The sequence below is a fragment of the Nyctibius grandis genome, chromosome 4 (genome assembly GCF_013368605.1).
Source record: "Nyctibius grandis isolate bNycGra1 chromosome 4, bNycGra1.pri, whole genome shotgun sequence".
In the NCBI taxonomy this organism is placed as follows: domain Eukaryota; kingdom Metazoa; phylum Chordata; class Aves; order Nyctibiiformes; family Nyctibiidae; genus Nyctibius; species Nyctibius grandis.
The window spans coordinates 13,968,731-13,991,523 of record NC_090661.1 but is presented as its reverse complement, the minus strand read 5'-3'; the positions used below and the strand labels follow the sequence as shown (position 1 = coordinate 13,991,523).

The window sequence follows — 22,793 nt, the reverse complement described above, 5'->3', positions numbered from 1 at the left end:
CCCCACAGCTCAGTGGAACTGGAAATGGTCTGATTCTCTGCTTTAGTCATAACAAGCAGAAGTTTGTGGACAACACTAGTAAAGCTCAAGTGATATTGGCACATTTCCTTCAAGCTTTCTTTATGACAAATGGGTGCCCTGGCTTTTGCCTCTGATGGGCAGGAAGTGATTTGTCACTGTATTTGTCAGGAGGAGATCTAAACCGTTTATTTTGTGCTCTGTGTGCCATTACCAAGCTGTAAAATATTGGTCATAAGTAATGAACCTAGAAAGCTGTAAGTGAAATATGGAATAGGTAGGAAATAGTGAGCCTGATTCTATGGCTTGTCAAAAACACTCCCCCCTCACTGGGATCTCAGCATTCCTCAGGATTTATTCACCTTTTTCAAGATTTGTCCCCTGTATTCTTTTGCAATGATGACAAAACTATTCTATCTGACAGGGATACACATGAATTGGTCAAATGGGTAAATTTGTCTGAAATATCATTCAGACAAACATAACAGCATTGAGCTTTGCTTGCTTTAGAGATTAACTTGCACCTTTCCAAAAGCTCCCAATATGTCTAAGCATGCTTTTATTTATCCTCTGCAGACTTTTTGGCATTTCCAGTTTTTGACCAAATAACACATGAAATGCTGCTCTTACTGTAATTCAAGTTTCATCTGGGATAAGCTTCACATGCTCTGTGAAGCAGTATCTGAAAGAGAGAACTTGCTTTACTGCTTGATGACCTACTTCTCTCCTATATTGGATTAACAGGAATTCAATTTCATGGAGATATGCCTGAGATGCTGTTCAGAAGGGCTGAGAATAAAAAGCCCCACTGTGCGTAGTGAATTGAGTGAATAAAGAGGGGAGAGCAAAGGCATTCAACTCTAAGATGTAATATTTTGCAGTTTCAGCCTGAAATGACTCAAAGTACAGTGAATTCTCATCAAGCCTTTCCTCATGATGGAGGATAACATTTATAATTAGCTTGAAAGACGATCTCCAAAGAAAAGGAACTGACATACAAAGAAGGTAAGCCCAAGGTGTATTAGAAGCTTCTCAGAGCAAGGGATCTGCTGCACATCCATATGGGACTCAAATAATCAAGCATTTTCCAAAGGGTGTGATAAGCAGGTATGGCTATCTTCATTATCTTTATTTTTGCCTCTCTCTCTTTTAGGATAATATTATTATAGCACCCAGTTCAATACAATTGGTATTAGACTCTAATTATCATCAGTGAAAAGGATTTATTTGCAAAGACTTTTTTTCTTTATCAGTCTATGTCCCAGCATTTATTTATTGGAACTCTGGAAATTATTTTTAGTGATTCTTCTGGTTGATACAAAGCCAAATCAATTTAGAACCAGCCTAATGCTAATTTTTGACAGTTGCTCAAGTGCACTCAAAATTTATAATTTTTGTTTTTTTAGCGTCTCCTTATGCTCTCACGACTTGAAGGTAGAGTTTCAAAAACCAAGACTAATTTATAATTTTTAATATGAAAGATCCCAGGATCAAAATCTAATAGATATCATGTAACAAAAAAGCCTTTTATGAATACATCCCTGCAATGCAACCCCAGACAATGATACAGCAAGCTAGTCACATTCTTTGATGCTTAAGTATGTGTCATAAGACTTGACAGAGGAGTATTTTAGCAACATCTGGTTCCAAAGATAGGAAACTGATCTGCAGACAGAAACCTTACTAAAACTTTTCCCTGGTAGTTGCAACAAATTCTCTACTTGGCTCTTCGTTTCCTCATTTTCTCTTTTTGCTTTATCTAAACTGATGGAGTTTCCATTATGCTGCCACCGGTGTAGTTGCTTGTAGATGAACACTACATATTACGGTTCAAAACTCAGTTCAACGTTGGTTCTTCTATTAGCTCAGAATTCAAGGATTATTATTATTATTATTATTATTATTGTTTAGGCTTCATTTCTTATCTTGCCCTTGCTGTCCATTCATGTTAGAGATCTTAGTCTTTATACTTCTGACAGCTACTGAGAAGGACTAGCTGGCTGCCAGGGTGAGTCAGCAACATGACTCTTTCACAGCAGATTACAAATTTACATGCTAAAAAAAAAAGTCAAAGAATGCCTCCAGGTGGAATAAAATTCTAGGTGACACTTCAGCATGGGGGATTAGCATTCCAAAGCCTTTTTAAATTTTGATAAGATATTGGCAGGGGAGGAGAGGGAGAGAGAGAGAAGACTGAAACCCTCAGAAAATGTGAAGTGAGAAACCAGTTCCTATAATATTGTAGCTTTACAACATTATCATGTTTTTTTGTTTGCATGTCCAAGAATTTGGTGTGCTTTAGAGTTGTAATTTACAGCTTAGGACAGGAAAAAAAGGTAACAACCGTGTTCCACAAGATCACATGTTGTCATGGAGAGTAAGACTTCAAGGTTACATGAACACATTTGAGTTTTGTTTTTACTGTAAACAAATATTCTACTTCTCTGGCTAGTTTTTACCAAAGATAATATGACTATTCTCAAGGGAATTTCTGTATCTGTGGGACGTTTTGAGGTCTTTGCATAAATTGAGTCCATTCTCACCCTCTTAATGAGTTGGCACTGTTTCAGATTTTTTTTTTTTTTTCCAAATCACCTTGCACTTTCACTGTCATAGTTAGCTACTCAAGAGACGGATTCAAAATACTGGTCTGTTACTATTACTCTGCCACCTTGCTCACTGATGGAGATAACTGAGGCAATACAGAGGGTGAAGGATGATGGTAAGTTGTGACAAATGTATTTCACAGCACACAGAGGAAACAGACACACAGGGCAGGTGATACAATCACCACTGTAATTTGGCAATCAAATGCCACTTAGGGTTCTTTGTATAAGGGGATGCATTTCCTCACTTGTAAACATCTGAAACATACAGGTTTTAGCAATAAATTAATTTAGTGATTTATGGAAGGTCAGACTTCACTTCTGAATTAAACTGTTATGGAATTCACACAATGATAAAAAGCACAAGACCAATTTTCCTCAATTTGTTAGTTCTGCACTTCCTCAACACTCAACATTTTAACACTGTTTTTGGATACCACTGAGTGGAGCTCAAATATCAATTTAGAAAAAAATTAAACCTCTCGGGCCATTGCCAGCATCCACTACTTGATTCTGAGTCTACCTCATTCACAGCCTTCTGAACAGGGCAGTACCTTTCATGGTGCAAACATCCTTCTAAAGGCAGATCAGAAGTAAAATGAATTAAATGTTGCTGTTTAACCTCATCTCTGAGCAGGACAAGGGATTGCCACACCACCGCACAAGCAGAAGCCTGGGAAAGGAGGTTTTCTTCTTTCTATATACACTGTGGTTGTGATTATCCTATCCTCAACCTCACACAATGCCGTGCCTTTCTCACTTTTTCAAGATCCAAGTGTCCTAAAGGTGCAAACTCTGCAGGGATTGCCAGTGTCACTGACCTTGGCAGAATGATTCATTTATACCAAAAGTTAGCATCAACTATGCAGTAAACGAGAACACACACTGCCAGAAGTAACTGCAATGATATTTCTCTGTCAAAGGAAAATAATGGATGCAAAGCATTTCTAAAACTAAGTCTTTAATACTATCTCTAACCTCCTCTGTACACACAGCTGAAGAGGTCTTGCATAGTCGACCATGGGCATGGCCAATTGTAAAGTTTCTCTCCACTTACGTGGCTGGTACTTAAAAAGTACTGTCAGGAGAGACACTAAAAAGATGCCCAAGATGCTAAAGGGAGTGGTAATTTGTCAGATAGCACAAAGACAACTGTAGTTGAATCAATGCCCAGAAGCCTGTTGGAGCTTACCATCCTGCTGCAGTAGCTTGCACAGGCATTGAGCTTTATTAAATTAAAGATTTGGGGGTTTGCAGTCCTTTTTTTTTAAAAAAAAAAAATCGAATAGGATAATTGTGGTAATAAACTCTGCAGAGTAAGGCTTGCAGAAGCAGCAAAAGAAAAGAAAATAGTTTCTCCGAGTAAATTTTGTTGTTCTTTAACCTAGATTATTTGTCTCCTGAAATACAAAATTTCATCTTGTACTGTACGTTTCAAAACTCACAACCACTACTGTGTTAAGTAAAATAACTCACTTGTATTACTAGATTACTTTGGATTAATCCATATATTCTCTTACCTTAGCTATGATACGGCAGAGATGAGCACCTTCCTCGGTAAGGCTGAATAAACTGCTAATCGCTGACTCTGTGATGTACACACTATCCGACAATTCTATTTGTCTCAGCAGATTCTGTGCGACATAAGATAATAAAAATAATTCACTTCCAATGAAAAACATTCATGTTATATTTAAAGATAAGATGGAGTAGAAAGTCTAGTTCATTTAATTCACACCAGCTTGGTTCTCACCCAGAGAAAGCGAAAAAAAACATGGGCAGGAGTCAGACTGATAACACTTTTATTGTTGCATCTGTACAGATGTAACCAAGAATAGTGATATTTAAAAATAAATATGAATAAAGTAAGGAAACAGCTATGTGTGTGAGAACATTCAATAAAGGACTCTTCAGGTATTTAGGAAATTATTATTGGGTTTGCCCTGGCATTGAACTAAAATTTTCAAAAGGCAACTAATTGTCTTAGTTTAGAAGCTGTATCACAAGGTGATACAAGATATCCACCTTCTTTATAAGGAATATTGCTACACCCTTGCTGACCCCAACTTTCTAAGCCTCTGCGTTCATCACTATTCTCAGTCTACACAGAAAAATGTCATTGACCAATGGTGCTGGTTTTGGCTGGGACAGAGTTAATTTTCTTCATAGTAGCTGGTATGGGGCTGTGTTTTGCATTTGTGCTGAAAACAGTGTTGACAACACAGGGATGTTTTCATTATTGCTGAGCAGTGCTTACACAGAGTCAAGGCTTTTTCCACTCCTCACACCACCCCACCAGCAAGTAGGCTGGGGATGCACAAGAAGTTGGGAGGGAACACAGCCAGGACAGCTGACCCCAACTGACCAAAGGGATATCCCAGACCATGTGGCGTCATGCTCAGCATATAAAGCTGGGGGAAAAAGGAGGAAGGGGGGGGATATTAAGAGTGATGGCATTTGTCTTCCCAAGTAACTGTTATGTGTGATGGAGCCCTGCTTTTCTGGGGATGGCTGAACACCTGCCTGCTGATGGGAAGTAGTGAATGAACTCCTTTTTTTGCTTTGCTCCTGTGTGCAGCTTTTGCTTTAGTTAAACTGTCTTTATCTCAACCCACGAGTTTTCTCACTTTTACCCTTCCAATTCTCTCCCCCATCCCACCAGGGGGCAGGTGAGTGAGCAGCTATGTGGTGCTTAGTTGCCAGCTGGGTTCGAAACACACCACCAATACAGGGAATCCTCATAGAGAAATATAGTTTATTTCTCCAATATATGAAATAGGTTAAATATTTTTGTCTTTGTAAATAGTTATCTTGCTTTTGCATGTGTGCCATTGCAGCTTCACAGAGAAACAAAGCTGTCGGAAGAATATGAAGCTTGTTTAACTTTACTCTTTCTGGAAGTACATGCAATCGTTAGAGGAAGAATTAATTATATTTGCTAGGAGGAACAAGATAAACATTTTTATATTTAATCCAACTTCGAAAGAAGTGCAAGGAAATATCCCACATTTTACATTTTTATATGAAATTCAATCATCTTCCCTTTAAGAGGCTGTCTTCTCCCACCTTCAGCATTAGAAAAATGTTCCATAAAAGATATAACTTATCAGTTCACATTTTGATATGAACCTATCCTTAATAAAATCCTGATACACTGATTAGAAAAGAAAACTCTTGAGTACACAATTTAAGCTGAGAGTTCTGGCCTCTCACACAGACAGTCTGTTCCAGAGCAGCAAACTACCCATAGACAATGTGGTTATATGGCAGAAGTGGGCATGCAGCCTGAATGAATGGCTCAGAAAACTGTTCTTAAAAATGTTTTTATTAATGACCTCTAATCCAAGTCTTCAGCCACACAAATACACACAAGATGATGCAGAGTAATTAATTCTACTTCCTTAAAAGGAAAAGGGACTAGGACTTCAACTCATATGTGGCATTTCATGTAGTTCTCATAAATCCTAACCAAAGTGCATTAGCAAGTAGCTTGTTAGTTTGACTGTAATTCTGCAAATGTATTCTGGAGATTCTCACCTCCTAGCAGTAATCTTTTAAAACTATAAGAGATGTTTCTGAAAGAGCCACAACTCTTTTTGCTATCTTAATGCATCCAGCTATGTTAGAATTTCAGCAATACCATGCATTAATTTTGTTTTAACACTGTAGTAAATACTATTTAACTATTTCCTCTTTGGTAAGCCTCTTGTTTCCCCTTTTCTGCAGAGACAACACAAAATTGCAGCATAGCATCACCTCTAAAATATGGACAAATTATTTGAGCATAATTACATTTGGGGTGTTTTATTTGAGGAAGATTAGAGGGTGCAAAGGGATTTCTAATGAGATCTCACAAAAAAACAGTGTAAGTCAAGATAGTTTGGCTAGACTTGCAAGTTACTACTATTTCAAGAATGGTCTAATGGAAAAAATTTAATGCATTTGTAGTCTCAGCCTAATTACTCAGTGTACTTATCTACATTTCATCACCACTGGAAACTATACATCATGCCTGCAATGATACAGCACATTTCTAGAAGGTTACACACACATATATAACCTGTACACAACACTGTATTTTATCACTACTTCCTAGAGTCTAAGATGTACACTGGGTAAAATGTGTGCTGTAATAATATACATGCTATATGTACATCTTCTAGAAAGTTTAGCTTTTAATGAGAATCATTGAGAGCAGGAGAGACTTTTTTCAAGGTTTCTAAAGAAAAGTAGTGTCTGTATGAAGGAGGGGAAAATGTGTCCAAAGGTCTTATTAACAAGACATTGTCTGGAAGTCAGATGCCTTGCAATAAAGGAGGCGTATCGGGAAAAGCAAGTAACGTAGTGAGCCACAAGATCATTTTGTTTGGTATTTGAGATTATTGGAGAATTTGAGGATACAAACACTTAAATGTCTTTGCAAGGTATTTGAATTATTGACCATAAGTTTGCTGAAAATTGAGAGCTGTGATTCTAATCCTCCTCTTAATGGATGCTGTCCCTCAAGATTCAACAATTTTAAAAGACTTTTTTTTTTGAACAACAAACTAACCTGTGCCTCATGTGTTAAAACTAGCTCTATCAACTGGCCAAAATACTGAGCAACAGTAGTGAGCGTTTCATTAATACAAGATTTCATGGACTTCAGTATCTGTTCATCTTCAGTTTGTATGCACCTGAAAAGAAAGAGAAAGGAAAGGGTTGAAGGAAAAAAAGATGCAACAGACAATTTTGTTTTATCAAGCTGATTGTTACAGGTAAGCTCTTTGTTAATAACAGGGATATAATGGGAATTCAACTGTTCACAAGGAAACCATCTTTGTGCCATTAGCATCATACCAGACTTTAATCTAATCTTTGTCTACACATAGTAAGTATACCATCAAAGGACAACAGTTGAAATTAATGAATATTTTTGGGATCACAATTTACTTCACAGACTGCAGGCCAAATGTTGCTGCGGATGCTGTGTGTTTATATCAGTGTAAGTCTGCTATTTTCCACTTATGCTAATTAGTTACAGTTACTCTAGGATGTCTGCATTTCAATGGAAGCTGTGTATATCCATCCATCTTTCTTGACCAAAGAAGTGCTTTCAAGAATTTTAATTTCTTTACCTTCTTTGCCATAGTTTAGCAATAGCAGGATAAGGACCCAAAATGAATGTGTGTCCAGATGAGTAAAGTTCATTTAAATTTGAACAGCATATGCAAAAGTAAAATTTGGCCTTCTATGCAGAAAGATTGCATACAGCAGCTTTACAGAGTTAGTATAACTATCCTGTAACCAGTGATATTTGGCTGTAACTGAAGAAATGAGATAAAGATGGAAAACTGTACAATTCAAATGAAATAACTAATACTTCTTCACAGAAATGCATTCATTTGAATTGTCAAAACATATTCCACCTGAGCAGGCCACTGTAATGGAAGATATAGTTTGGTTGATCACTGTTTCCACCTACACAGTAGGTCCCCATTTCAGCTTTCACCCATCTATATCAACTTCTTGTCAAACAGACAAGGAGGAGAGGGCTGATGGGAGGCAGACACTATGAGATCAGAGCTCTCATTAAATAGGTGTATCGCATAGTAGAATATAAAAGTAAAGTCTGAGCTGTGTGGGTTTGGCAAAAAGCAATAGTGCTCAAGAAATGTTCTTTCCTGATAATTAGATGGTGTCTTTTTCCCTGATGAACCCTGAGATCCCCTGTGCAAGAATGACTTGCACAGTGTTTAAAGTAAATCGAAAAAGGCTGATTGAACTGTGCTGGAGCGAACAGGATAAATTATGTTAGACAAGGGAAATACCATGAGAAGAATTACAGAGATTCTTACTTTCCAGTCTCAGCATTCTGGAATGCACAGAGCTGAGTAAACCTACAACTGCAATTTAAAGGAATGTGTATTTATTTCAGTTTGATTTATTAATACATGGATATGTGAGTGCAGGAACATGTAATACAACAGTCTCGTAACATAAGTTTTCATCCTAGCTGAAATCTTGTCTCCACAGAACTTGAAGGAAACTTTGTCACTGATATCATTAGGGCCAGACTTTCTCCCTTGATGTCTAAAAGCCCTGAAAAATCCACTTGCACACAGCTTTGCGTCTATGCCAGGCTCTTTGTGCAACAGCAGATCCCATCTTTCATTAGGAGGCAGTTTAGATAAAAGCAACTCCACCCAGCAGAAGCTAACATTTAGAAAGCCTTTCAGAGCTGTGGGGGCTTAGTTCAGACATTTGAGGGTATTAGTGGTTTTGTACTTCTCATTAGAAATTCTACAACATAATAAAACAGCAATATGAATATTTCAGCTAGAAAATTTAAATTACCTTTCTGTGAATGCTGTAAATTCTGCACACTTTTCTATTAGAAGTTTTTCAAACTGCAGAGAGAGAAAGTGGTTTTAAAGCAATGTCCATACACACAATCGCTTTTTAAAAAATAAATAATGCTTATTTACGATAATTAGGTTAAAATCCTTCAGAAACATAATATATCAACACCCTTTTTCTACTTTTCTGAATAAAACAAGTAGAGATAAAACTGAAGTTAACAACAGAGTAGTATTTTCTACATCGTAAATACAAAGGAACTCACAGACAGAGCATCTAACTACTTTAGTCCAGTAATCCTCAAAAATGAAACTTTTTTCAAGGTAATTTGTCAACATTATTAACATTCAGAATCAGGCCTATGATCAAATAGGATCCAAAATGAGTCAAGAATGTTTGCATTGCTGAAAAGGGATTAGAAAGTCTTAAACAAGGGACTAGTATCTCTATGTAAGGATTTCTTATAGATTGTTTTAAGTTTTAATTATTGCAATAAAAAAATTAAACAAGACAAACATGACATCAGGTAAGGCATCCTACCTGGTGCATCTCTTCTGAAGAATTCCTGGTCAATGTATTGTATTCATTTATCATTGAACGCACATGGCAGTTGACTCTTACTGTCATGCTGTGGACTCTCTGCCATCTATTCTTCTCCAGCTTTTGAGCAATCCTGGTCAACTCTGTGCTTATGATCCAAGCTCTTTTTAATAGCAGCTGCAAGTTATCACATGTGCCATATTGTGAGGAAAGGATAAGTTCATTTTGTTCATCCTTCTCAATGCTGATTGGCTTGGACTGGAGAATACACATACATTCACAGTCTGTCATCAACTTCAAATCTTCCATCCACCGCTGAACAGAGTCCACCTGAATTAAGTGCATGCTAGAAGGCAGAGAAAAAGAAGGAGGAATGAGGGAGAGCAAAACCACCTTAGAATAACCACCAGCAATACAATACAGTTGCATCTACCTACCAGGTTGCAACTGATTGACAAAAGGCAGCTAATCAAACAAACAATTTGCTTGTAGTAACACAGCAACATGCTTAGCTTTCTATTCCAAATACAGGTTTTGGTTTTCTAATCACCTTTAAACCATACATCCTGCTATAAAATTATTTGTGAAAAATCAGTAGAGATTAGAGATAAGTAAACAGGAGAAGTTCAGACTACACTTTGGGGGAAATGTTTCTTGTACAGTCAGAGTTTAATACGATGAAGGAGCCAAAGTTATGGGTGTGTTTGCTTGTTGTTTATGGGACTGTACCATCAGCTTTTTCTAGACGCTTTGCTTATTAGACACTTAACAGAAAAATTTTACCTTGCAGCTTCTCTCCAAAGCCTTTCCACCCACACTGACACAGCCACACCAAGACAGCAAATGATACTGTCAGCAATATCTGTTTCTGCCGTATCATAATCCCTTAAACCTCAGATGGATTCTACTTCCTGACCAGTCCTTTACCTTTCCTCTTATTTCTCATCGCTCTCTGTACAATTTGCACATCTGACTTCCAAAGCACATTTTCACACTACAGCAAATCTGCTGTGAACCAATGAGGTTGAAAAACTCCTTGATGAGTGCACCCTTGATGAGTACACAGGGGCAATGGGCCTGCATTTTGTGCCCTTGCACCCTCAGCTAGTAAAATGTGGTACCTGAGACAGCAGCTGTACTGAGCTCATCTTTGTGAAGGATCCCGAGTTCCCCAGAGCCTTGAGGTAGAGTTGCCTAGAATTTTTTCTTATAGTGAGGTGCCCAGATCCTAATAAAAAACCTTAATCCTCACCCCAACCATACACACATACAGAGCCAGGTTTTATTAGACATGACTAGTGTTATTCACATTGTATCTAACAGTATATAAAGGTCAGGTTTAGGACCCTAGGTCAGACAGAGCAAAGTTTGCACAACTGCATTCCTCCTTACCTACTTTGTCTCTGCAGACAGGCTATGGTTTCCGCTTCTGTTTCATTTAGCACAGGGAATTCCTTAGTGGCAGCACCCTGATCCCTTTGACTCCCTGGAAATTTGCTCCCTCTCTCTTAGGCCTGCCTGGCCCATTGCTGCCTCCTGCAATCTCTCAGACCATCTCCACAAAATGCAGGCTTCCAGCTTCATATTTTGACTCTCTGACCACACCTAAAGCTGGACCTCTGTTTCGCTTTGCAGAAGGGAGCTCCTCAAGGAAGGAGCATCCTCTCTGCTAAAGGGTCCCAATCTGATCTTTGCTTCCAAACCAAGGACAGAACAGACACTGTCTATCTCCAGAAATCATCTGTCCAAAATTTTTTTTAGATTTAAGAGTAGGTCCAGATTATTTCGGTTTACATTTCCTCTCCCCAGTCCTCAAAAGAGACCAGTTCCTCTGATAAATATAAATGTAAATATATAGATCTAAAAAACATTTTTAATATCAATAGTAGATATATAATAAGTATATATAAATATATAAAATCTAAGAGACAGTTACATAGAGCTAAGGGGAAAAGACAAGAGTTATTGTCAAAAAGAAAGCTGTAATATATTTTCAAAGTACTTATATTTTCCCTTGTATTTATGCAAAAGCTTGAAAGATTGTCAATGATCATTGCTGAAATTAACCATGGTTGCAATAGTAAAGACTGACTTTATTAATATCTGTCCCCCACTAGGCCCATTATATCCCCTCTCAATGCAACATCATTCACTGGTAATAAAGCAAAGCAGGAGGCCAAGAGTTCAAAGAATCAGTGCAAGTCTCCATGGCACAGGAGATTTTGATTTTTATATGTCTAAAACAGTTTCTGCAGAATTTATAAACACAAGCATGATCAATGAATGTAATATGCACATACACAACACACTTTCAAAAGGGGCACTTTACTCAGCAAGAATTCAGATTTCTGATCTACAATGGTAGATGGTCTGTGCTGTTATACAAAGCCTTACTGATAGAATGAAATCTGCAATTACATTAGCCAAGCTAAGGATGACCAGGCGGAAGGCCTTTTTAATTCTTGTGCTTCCATTTATACACTGAGCACCAGCTGAACCCAAGATATGTCCTTCCAGACCACTGAAGTAATATTCCACAAATGACCAAAACTTTATAGCATCTATATGAAAAGGAGGCTCACCTCAAGTATAATTTCATATAAATTTACAGCAAACAAGATACAAGATATCAGTTTCATTGATCCAATCCCCCTTTTCTCCATATATGATGAAACTACTTTTAATTTTAAACTTCACTGCTATTTAAGGTCTTTATTTCACTCAGCTTTGAATATTGTGTAATTACATTTCATGATCGATTATGGCTCACTTTCTTCTTGCTATGTGTAGTCTCCTTATTGCATTTTTGGATCTGAAGCAAGGTTTCCTAATAAACAAAAATAACAACTTCATAAGTTTGAGACCATGATTTATAACAACGTGCATCGTTCGCATGCAGTACAGGATAAACTCATTTGACACAGAGTAATGTATTCTTCATTTCTAAAGTGCACTATGATAATTGATGAAATCTCTGTTTAGTAAGTACAAATAAACTCCTACATTATAAATTCACTTGGAAAAAAACTTGAATAAAAGGTTAGTCAGAAAAAAAAAAAAAAAGAAATCATTCATATTTCCTTTAACCCCAAAAGTCAATCTTCACTCCAAGGAGAAAAAAGGATAACAGAGTTATACAAAAAAGGTAGAGATGCTGAAGAAACTCTTTCTGTTTACCTCTATTCCTACTAAATGTCAGGAGTACAACTGTAGAATTTAGGATGTTCTTTCATTGAAACTTAGTATACTTTAACTCACAACAATGGCAAAAATAATACCATTCACCTCCTTTCAGACAGAAAAACCACAGAACATTCCCCCTGCTCACTATGTCAGCTTTTTTGACATGTTATTCTTTAAAATACACATATATCATGATTATTCAAGTGAAATACATAAATGATTCACCTTCATCCACATCTCCCTGTATTTAGAGAAAATCTTCCTAAGCGTTCAGCAGATGAATTTGTAGACTAATTTTTTGCGTATTAAAATAAGGAAAGTAAAAAGTGTGATCGTTCCTAATTAGCTATTAAGAATCATATTCCAGACAGCATTTACTGAACTCCAGAAACAAGTTGAAAATTTCCATTTTGTCTCCCCATTACTGAAAAAAATCTACACCTACAAATAAAAACAGCCATAATGTGTCAGACCAAAAAAATCTGTCTAGCCCATTATCCTGCTCCCAGCATGGCCATTAGGAGATGCATAAGGGAAGATTATAAGAGGCATGACAAGAGCTGAGCAATCCCTCCTTCCCATCTTCTGGCAATTAGTGGTTTAGGAACTTCCTAAGCCAGAAGTTGTGTCTGAGCAGGATGTTTTTACAATTCATGAAACAAAAGTAGCCATTAATCCCTTTTTGAACTCAGTTAAACTTTTGGCCGTTACAGCATCTAGTGGCAGTGTCTCACACATTGTTTGATTATTTTTTGTATTAAAAACTGTTTCTTATTGTTTGTTTTAAACTTGCTGCCTGGAGATATTAACAGAAACTCTTTAGTTCTTGTACGCTAACACACACTGAAATGATAGTTCCACGTTCACTCTCTTAGCGTAATTCATTATTTTATTTGCTCTACCTTATCTACTCTTGGTTATCTCATTTCCGAGGTAGAGAAATTCAGTCTATCTAGTCTGTCACCATACAGAAGTTATTCCACTCCTCTAATCATCCGTTTACTCTCCCCACCTTTTCAAAGAGCCTTTTCCAGTTTTCCTATGTCTTAAGATGTGATGACAGGAACAGCACACAATATCCAAGTTTCAGGTAAATTGTGGATTTATACATTTGAATTACATTTTCTGCACTGTCCATATTTTCCAGGAATTCCCAAAATTAAATTTCTCTTTTACTTAAGTGTTTTCCAGAGAGCTGCTTCATTTTTACCTTCCAGAAAATCTACTCATTTTGATTTCAGAATCTTTTCTGATAAATGCATAATGCACAATTTAGAGTTCACTATTCTATATGTAGGATGAGAGATTGTTCTTCAGTTCCCTTCCCCTCCTCACATGCACCACTTTATGTTCATTAGCATATAATTTCTTCTGGCATTTTACATTTCTGTGACTCAGTATTGTGAGACTTTTTGTGTTTGCACATTATTTTACATTAACCTGAACAGTTTTGCATCAGCAGGAAGTGCTGTTGTCCTGCTATTATAACTATTTTTCAGGTCATTAAATACATTAAGCAAGATGAGTTCGAACTTAAGGGACCTTACTGGTGTGATATTTCCCAGTTCTGTTTATTTGAGCAGCAATAGCTGTGTAACTGGCAGAGATCCTGATGTATATATATAGTAGTTCCCCACCAGTTAGAATTTCTGAATTTAGTATGTCATGGCATATTGACAAAAAAGTAATTTATCTAGACTCCACACTATAAACGCAGCATTTCATATAAAAATAGCAGTAAAAATAATTCAGTGCAAAATAAAAATTCAAAAGAAAGTCTCCTGCATTTCTTCAAAGTCAATCTATTTTAATTGAGGTTGTAAAGTATTTGATGAAGTTTTCAAGAGCACTCAACTGAACTAACTAGCAATTTGAATACTCTGAATTCTAGTGTGCTTGCCAAAAAACAGTGTCTTTTAAAAATTGTATTATTTTGACAAAATCATTTGGTGTCACTGACTGAGACCAACTTAGAGCAACAGCATGTTAACAATGTATTGCTTCAAAAGATGTTCAGACCTTGTTTCATACAGACGTTTCTGCACTACATAACATATTGCAGGTAAATTTCATCCTGAAGAAATAATCACATAAAAAAATCAAATTTTTAATTTCTAAAGAGAAGTATATCATATTCAGAGTTCTCTTTCAAGCATTTCTCTTCTTTTTTGCTATTTTCTATCATCTAGTAAGTAGTTTGTTAACTAATGAATCACAAGATCTTTAGGATAGGCAAGATGGATTGACATCTAAAGAATTGCTCTATCTCATGTTGGTGCTACATGGGCACAAAAGTGAAGAATTAATAACTAGATCATTTGTTTAAAACTTCCAGCTCGGAGCTCTCTACCACGATTTTACTGGCAGCACATACACTTCTTTTTTAAATTGCAAATGTTATAATTAAAAAGAGTTATACCTGCATTTTAGCACTGAGTTTCACCAAGTGCAAAAGTTTCATGTTTTATAACATTGTGTTGAAGTCTGAGCTGATCAATTCACATGAATAATTCTAGTGGTCATATTTATAAAGTGTAAAGACTTCTGCTCAGTCAAATTATGTTTTCAAGGCTTCTTAGCCTTTTATCCATTTTCACCTATTATGACAGATTTATTACCAATCCTAATGATAGCATTTAGTACAGCTTCCAGATAAGCCTACGGTGAAAGTCAACGCCAGATCTTACAATTGCGCTCAAATTTATTATTCTAATTAGTGGTACGTAATTAATTGGCAGCAAACAACTTCTTGAATGGATTTAGCCCCCTCTTTGAACATATATTATCTCTAATTTTTTTTCTAATTCATCTTTTCAAAATTATTCATAGGTACCCAATATGTCCAGGGCCAGTTTCTACATCAATACAATGGACAGCAGAACTCAACTCTCAGTGGAAGGATTTAGTGAAGAGCCATAGACATGGCTCTTATTTATCCTCAAGTTGCTTTACACAATATTAATTTCGTGAAAAAGCCTTGTAGATCCAGTATATTGTATTTGCATTGATTTTAGCAAAATTTTATAGAGTAGAGAGCAAGCTTAGAAGATACAGAATAGCTTCAAGGTAGCTGAGAATCAAATTCCTGATTTTTAAGTGAACACGCTTGCTTTGTAGATCATTTCTAAGGTAACAGAGGTCTATGAATATTTGGTATTTGTAATTGATGTGGCAAGCTAAAAGATTAGCCAGATGATTTGCACTGTGTTCTTTTTTCCCCCTTGATTTTATGGTTCTTCATTTCCAGTAGAACATCAGCAATCCAACTTCACTAGGACAAAAGATGAGTTTGGTATGAATTATTGAAATCTTTACAAAAAACTGATAAAAGCAAGTTAGTTCCCAGTTTTCAAAAACATTTAACAGGCTATATTATTATGGTATTTTCATTTGCCTCAATGATTACTCAATCATTACTAAAGTCTAAAAATTTCCCCAAATAAAGTCAGTAACAGGTAATGCAAACTACAGCCCTGGAACATTTCTCAAAACAAAACAACTTAAGGAAAGGTACACTGTAGTCAGCCAGATATCCTCAAGGGTATTCTGGAAGGCAGAACTCTGTTAGCCAGCATCGATCACCCTTCTATGCTTTAACACTTCCATTTAATTTAGGAGTAGGTTTAAATCACAAAGAAATGCAGCAGAAGTAATAGAAGCATTACCATTAGTTCCAGAAAGCAGCATGCCAATGGGCAGAATAAATAAATATTAGTAAAAAACCAGAATTACTCAAAGATCACAAGTAAAATACAAATGTATTACAATAGTGGTAATAAGTTAACTGTTTTGTTGACAAAGGACACCTCAATATTGCTACTTTTCCGGTAACTGATATCTACAAGTCTTTCCACATGACCTGAAACCAACAATGGTCCCTCCTTGCCATTTACTGAAACTTCAGTACCACCAAATTCAGTTTGGCATCTGCACTCTGGGATGATGAACTCACTTAAACCACCAGCCTTCTCAAAATCAGTGCTATTATAGAGAAAATACATTAAAACCACAGACAGATTGTGCCTTGTTAAACATCCATCCAACTTCTGCAGGGAAATCAAATGAAGACCAGCCTGTGAAACTTAGAACTAGATATTTGTGGTCAGGCTACTGCATTTTGTGAAATCTCATGCATTCACCAATATAGAAATGTCTATAAGGAAAGTAAAATCACTATATACACTTGTAATATATAAGGTATAATGTATAAATCAACTATAGCTTCATCACACCTATTTAAAAGGCTACATAAATCATTTAGTGTTAAGTGCTGCACCAATCTTCTCAGATCTTTATGTTTTTCTGAGAAATCCTCACTGTAAGTTGTCCCTCTAAAAATGTCTGGAAATATTATACCATACCAGAATTACTGGCACAATATAGAACTTAAGGAAGACACAATGTAAAAATCACAGACCAATTCAGCTTACTGATTAGCTTATGTAAAATCTAGGATAAAACTTATCGTATATTAATTTTCTTTATATGGTTACAATTTAAGTAGGGCCAGGTTCTCTCCAGCCTGTCAACTGAAGGGATAATCAGAAGGCAAAAGGACTAGTTCAAACTGGTTTTGTGGATTTTTACTTTGTGCCTGGCACGTTAAATTGCTAAAACAGTAGCTGTCTCAACAAGCACATAAGCCACTGAGTTCACAGAAAGTAAAGACAGCAGTAAAAGATAATATAATTTCCTGACAGAAAGGAGGAAAATGCTAAATAAACCCTGCTATCAGCAAGTTAATGACAGTATAAGGCTGCTAACTGGCTGCTTACAGGCAAAGCTGAACAAACAGTATGCTAATATTGTCACAATGATCACCAACTAAAGCATGTCTGTTGAATTTATTTTTGTATAGTATTATTAATTCATACTTGCAATGAATACTATTGCATTTGTACTGTCATCATAAACTAGCAAACTGACTAAAATTCCCAAAACCTTGGTGAACCCTGCAATGTTGGCATATTCAGACTCAGTAAACTGTTATGGACTCAGATCAGACTTGATGGACTTTGATCCAACTTGAGGAATCCACCAGACTTAGAAGCAGGCAATTTTAGCCACTCTACAATTTGGACAATATAGTAGATGTGGAAAAAATGCTCTCCCACTGTCCCTGCTGCTTGAGAGTCCATTCGTGTTGAAGTGGTGGTGGGGGACTGCCAATACTGCTTGTAGATCCCTTCACCCAAATGTTTTGGTATGAGTTACTGACATGCTTATATTTTTTTAATCTCCATTTGACCACTGGTAAAAGTAGAAATGAGGATGAACTTACCAAATTCTGCAAGTGGAACTCTGTGATGGAGAACTTTTTTCTTTTCTTTTCTTTTTTTTTTTTTTTAAATATTGGTCTTTTTTATTCTGTCTATGTGTAAGAGAGTCTGTTATTCATTGAAGGTCAGAGATAACCCATTTGCAACAGGACACTGATCATCATCTCAACTCTGCTTTCCTCAGACAAATTGCTCTTTGATGAGCTGGATGAAGTAGCCATTCCCTTCATCTGAGGTTAGGTCCTGAAATAAGAAACTATTCTCGAACACACAAATGAAAGCAGTGCTGAAAAGGCAAGATCCCACCACTGTTGTTCTCTTTGCAAATGGCAGCCTGGATCTTGCAAAAACATGAAACAGATATAGTTTTCCTGAGACACCAGAGCTGAGGGGATCTTAGCTTTGTGCGCAGTGACAGAATCCATTGCTTTGGACTGTATTTAGCCCAACATAAGCAGAACAGCAGAGCCTGATGGAACATCACAAGGCAGATCTACTCAGAACATTTTTACAGCTTCTTTCAGGACTTTGGTGACCGAAGTATGTTGAAAATCTTGAAGGGATGTTGTCATCAGCATACATTTAAATTGCTAATTAGTGAGTACAGAGTTCTCACTCCCATAAATAACTGTGCATGTTTCCTGCATTGTGTGACAGAAAGGTCAACGAGGCCATCAGCAGGAGAGAATGTGCTCAAGATATTAACCAAAGAGTTCATCCCAGTTCACCGCTTCCTGATGCTCAGGCTACACTTGTAATTGCAAAGGACAATATTCCTCATAGCCTTACAAGAACAATATGCTGTAAGAGAGAAGCCCTTGTAAACACCTAGCAGGGAGAGAGAAATAGAAATGAAAAAGAAGAAGAGAAAAACAACACTGGAAATAATTTGGGGCCATAGACCGTGGAAATGCTCAGACACAATCACAGGTAAGGACTAATTTGGAGACTAACATGAGAGTCCATGAAAATAGTGCCAGTGCCTCATTGAACATTTTTTTTCCTTCCTCCAAATCTGCCTTAATTTGTAGTTTAATAACAAACAATACAGCTCTCTGTGCCTTTTCCAAAGGAGTTATGACATGCATTATGAGCAGCACCATTAGCCTTTCACCTTTTACTATTTACTCATTTAAGGTCCTAACCCTACTGATTGAGTAAAGCCTGGATTACTTAATGAAGGAAGCAACAACCATTTTACATGGTGTTATGAGATCAGTATCACTCAGGAGACTACAGAAATTTGGGGACCCTCAGTCACACACCTGTTGCACAGCAGCTCTAGTGAAACCTGTCAAAAAAGGGTTAAGAAAAGGATAGCCTGGTGTTGGCTTTTTTAAGATTCACATTAGAACATTAACCCTTCAACAGAGAAGTTAAAAAGATGAAAACTAGCAACAGTGTCACAAATAACAGAATGAGTTGGTAAAAATACCTTAAATAGTTTCATTCAAATAAGAAAGCAGTTTCTAATAAAACAAATTCAATATTTATGCACATGCTTATTTACTACTGTATAACACAGAGGGTTGAAAATGAAGTCTTATGTCATCAAATTCACTCTTCTGATACCAGAATCAACCAGATCAGATAATTTGTTCAAAAATGACTTAAAAATCCATTCTAAAAATGATTTATTGTGGGCTCAAAAGTGTTCTATTAAGTGGCTTTTCTAGAATTGCACTGCTCCGATGGTTAGAAACTTCTTATTTCTGATCTAAATTTCTTAAAAGCCTGCTCTTTCCCATTTCATTTCATCTTTCCTTTTAAAACAGAATTTGTCTTCCAAAGGATTTCTAGAAAGCTTCTCTCAGCTTCTGTTTTGCAAAACTTAACAAGCAAAATTCTTTAAGTTCCTTTTATGAAATGACGTCGCTTTCCACTCCCCCTGCCCTAAGCAGCCTGTTAGATCTGTACCTGCTGAAAAATTAATCTTTTACTGAAAGACTTGATATCATGCTTGATAGCAAATGAAGTCTCACAGTAACTTGCACAGTGACATTAGTACACCCTTATCACCACCAGAAATATCTCACTTCATACAGTCTAGGACTAGTCTGCCTGCCTTCATCACCACATCTTACTGGTAAATGCAGTCACAGTCATCTCACTATCAACTAGCATACATAGGTCCTTCTCCTAATTTTTTGCATCAAATGAGCTACAAATTGTTGCAGACTTTCTTGTTCTCAGCCCTTAAATGCATAATCTTGAGATTTCAGTTACTCATCCTTTTTCTTCAATACTTGAAGTCTACTTCTAATTCTCTGCTTTCAAAAATAACTCTTGCCATTATCCTTTCCCATTTTACCCTTTGTCTAATAGCTACTGTTTTCTGTATTTACTAGTAAATTACCATGTCTATAATCTCCACTGAATTTCCTTTGTTAAAAGGGAAAATAAGGAAAACAAAGTTACCTTGTCAGAGAACGATAGCAGGTTATTCAGTATAATGCATCTTTGGCAGGTTCATGTTTTGGCATCCCATTTCCCATTTAATCCCAAATGTTTAGCTACTCTTTACTAGAATTTTTTCCTGAATTTCTCCTCTCTTCCTTTTCCTTTCCAGTTATCTCTTATTCCATTCTCTCTCACTCCTTAGATGTAAGCGTTATGTTTTGCTACTTTCCACTTGGAGTTGCTACAAAAGTTTGCTAGCAAATTCAGCAGCCTAAATAGAGTCATTTTTCCACCTTTTGTATATTGACTTGTGTTTTGCTTCTCCCTCAGATGTGTTTCTCTCTCTCTTTCCATGCACTTGACAGAGTCAAAACCAGATGGTTAATGTTCCTGCCTGCACTGAAAATTAAGTCTGTTCGGTCAGGGTACTATGACTGCGTTTAATATCTACTTCTTACTAATTACATGAAGCAAGCATTTCTTACCTTCTTCTCTTTTAATCTGCATGATTATTGAATTCAGATATATTCATACATATTGTTTTCCTGAACAAAAGTCTCCTTGGAAAGGTATAACTGACAGTATTTACTAGACTAGAGTCCTAGAGAGTCAAATCACCTCTTAAAAGGCTATTTAATAAACACAGACCTGCTGTGTTAGTCTCCCCACCTGGACCCTTCCTTATGCTCCAAATTAGGGTAGAACACCAATTACTCTGTGTATGTCTGTGTGTACATGCACAGATATTTGTATGACATTTCCCTTCTCTACACACTACACCCTCCCCAAACAACAGACTATGTCTAAGGCTGTGATCTAATCAGAAAAGACCCTGTTTTACTCCTGCCTTTTGAACACCAAAATTTTTATTTCTTTTCCCTTTCTCTCCTCCTGCTGATACTACTATTTTGTTCTTTCTGCTTATGTATCTACTGCTCAGTTGCCAGAGAGAGTCCTCCGAGCCAAGCAGAAGCAGGAGGTATTTGCACTCCATTTGCTGTACATGGCCAGACTTGTATTTTCTGAATTACTTAAAGCTTGTGTGGCCCTCCAGCCACAATAACTTTACTCAGAGCAGCAGAGTTATCTAGTGAACAGACTTCTTGGGTAGAAATTCATAAAGCTGGGCTCCACTCTTTGCTTTCCTACTAATATTCTGACAAGTTTTGTCACCTCCTGCCATCCTTCTTTCCCCTACTAGACTCTGTCTCTCTCCTCTTCTATGAAGCGACACTTTCTTGCTTTTGCCCTGAGAATTGCACACAGCATTCTGGTCTTGATTAGAGCTTCCAGATGCTACTGTAACACACACATGGTGAAGAGAGGCAAAAATCTAAGTTTTTCAAAGCTCCTCAAAGAGAACAGTTCTGAAGGCTAAATAGTAAAAGGAGAAAGGAAATGAGTGGTTATTTTTACTACCATAAAGTTGCTTTTGAATGAGGAACAACAGCTGAAATGTGAGGAATGCCTCAGCTAGAACAGACTCATTAAAATATAAAATCCAAAGCAATTGGATTCCAAGACCTGAAAAAGACAAGAGTTCAGGAGGGTTCTTCAAAATGCTGAATGAGGTGAGGAAAAAACCACAGCCTGGTTTCCTGACGAAAGTAAAGATGAGTGGGTTAGGAGTCCCGCAGATTGCTCATTCCTTGGAAATAATTCATTAGCAAGGACTTTTCACCTTACTGCCATTCACAGCAACTCTGATAATCTCAGATGTAAAAGAGGAGCAAGGGGAGAGTAAATCTTGCTGACAAGAGCCCCATTGCACAGGCATTAATCTTCATCTTCAGAAGGGAGCAGGTAAAAAGAATTGCATACCTTGGAGGATAGAACTGGGTGGCTTTTACAGGGACTGAGACTATTGCAAATGATGACAAGAAGAGAAAGCAGAAAAAAGACCTCTTCTTTCCCCTCTTTTTAGTGAGTAGGATGAAACAGCATATCTATTTATTCCTCTTCATTTAGTGAAAGCAGGGTTTGGGTCACTGTCAGTGAATCTCTGGCACAAATGAGTTATCCATGATTCATAAGGGTATGCAGGCTCCACATTCTGCAGTGCATTAAAAACAGAACAATGATGTTTTCCAGAAAAAAAAAAAAGCATCATTCTGGTATCATTGCACAAAAATAAGTCAATTATCCCTTCTTAATTATTTATTTAGCCTTAATAAACTCTTACTGGCCACGAAAAGAACCTGGGAAACAGCTAACAGGAGCGAAAAAGTGTAGTGAACACTATTGTTTTGCAATAATACATCCCAAGTTCAATGAATTAGCCTCTGGCACCAAGTATAAATAAATGGGTATTTTATGTGAGTACAATATTTTGCATTAAAAAGCAATCAAAGGATAAGTGGAACTAGTTTTTTGTCCTGCTATAATGCTTTATGATACCTCACAGTAGAGCAAGCAATTGGATGTGAAA

The 22,793-nt window shown here is 36.8% G+C and overlaps 1 protein-coding gene across 1 annotated transcript in view; it reads right to left on the bottom strand.

The window, feature by feature from the left end:
• INSC (INSC spindle orientation adaptor protein) overlaps positions 1–22,793 on the bottom strand; it is a 145,458-nt gene that overhangs the window by 53,798 nt on the left and 68,867 nt on the right. Inside the window, exons 3-6 of the mRNA XM_068399454.1 lie at positions 9,504–9,849; positions 8,961–9,013; positions 7,177–7,300; positions 4,145–4,258 (exon numbers count right to left, since the gene is read on the bottom strand). Coding sequence (XP_068255555.1) covers positions 4,145–4,258; positions 7,177–7,300; positions 8,961–9,013; positions 9,504–9,849 — 637 coding nt within the window. The remainder of the gene's footprint in view (positions 1–4,144; positions 4,259–7,176; positions 7,301–8,960; positions 9,014–9,503; positions 9,850–22,793) is intronic.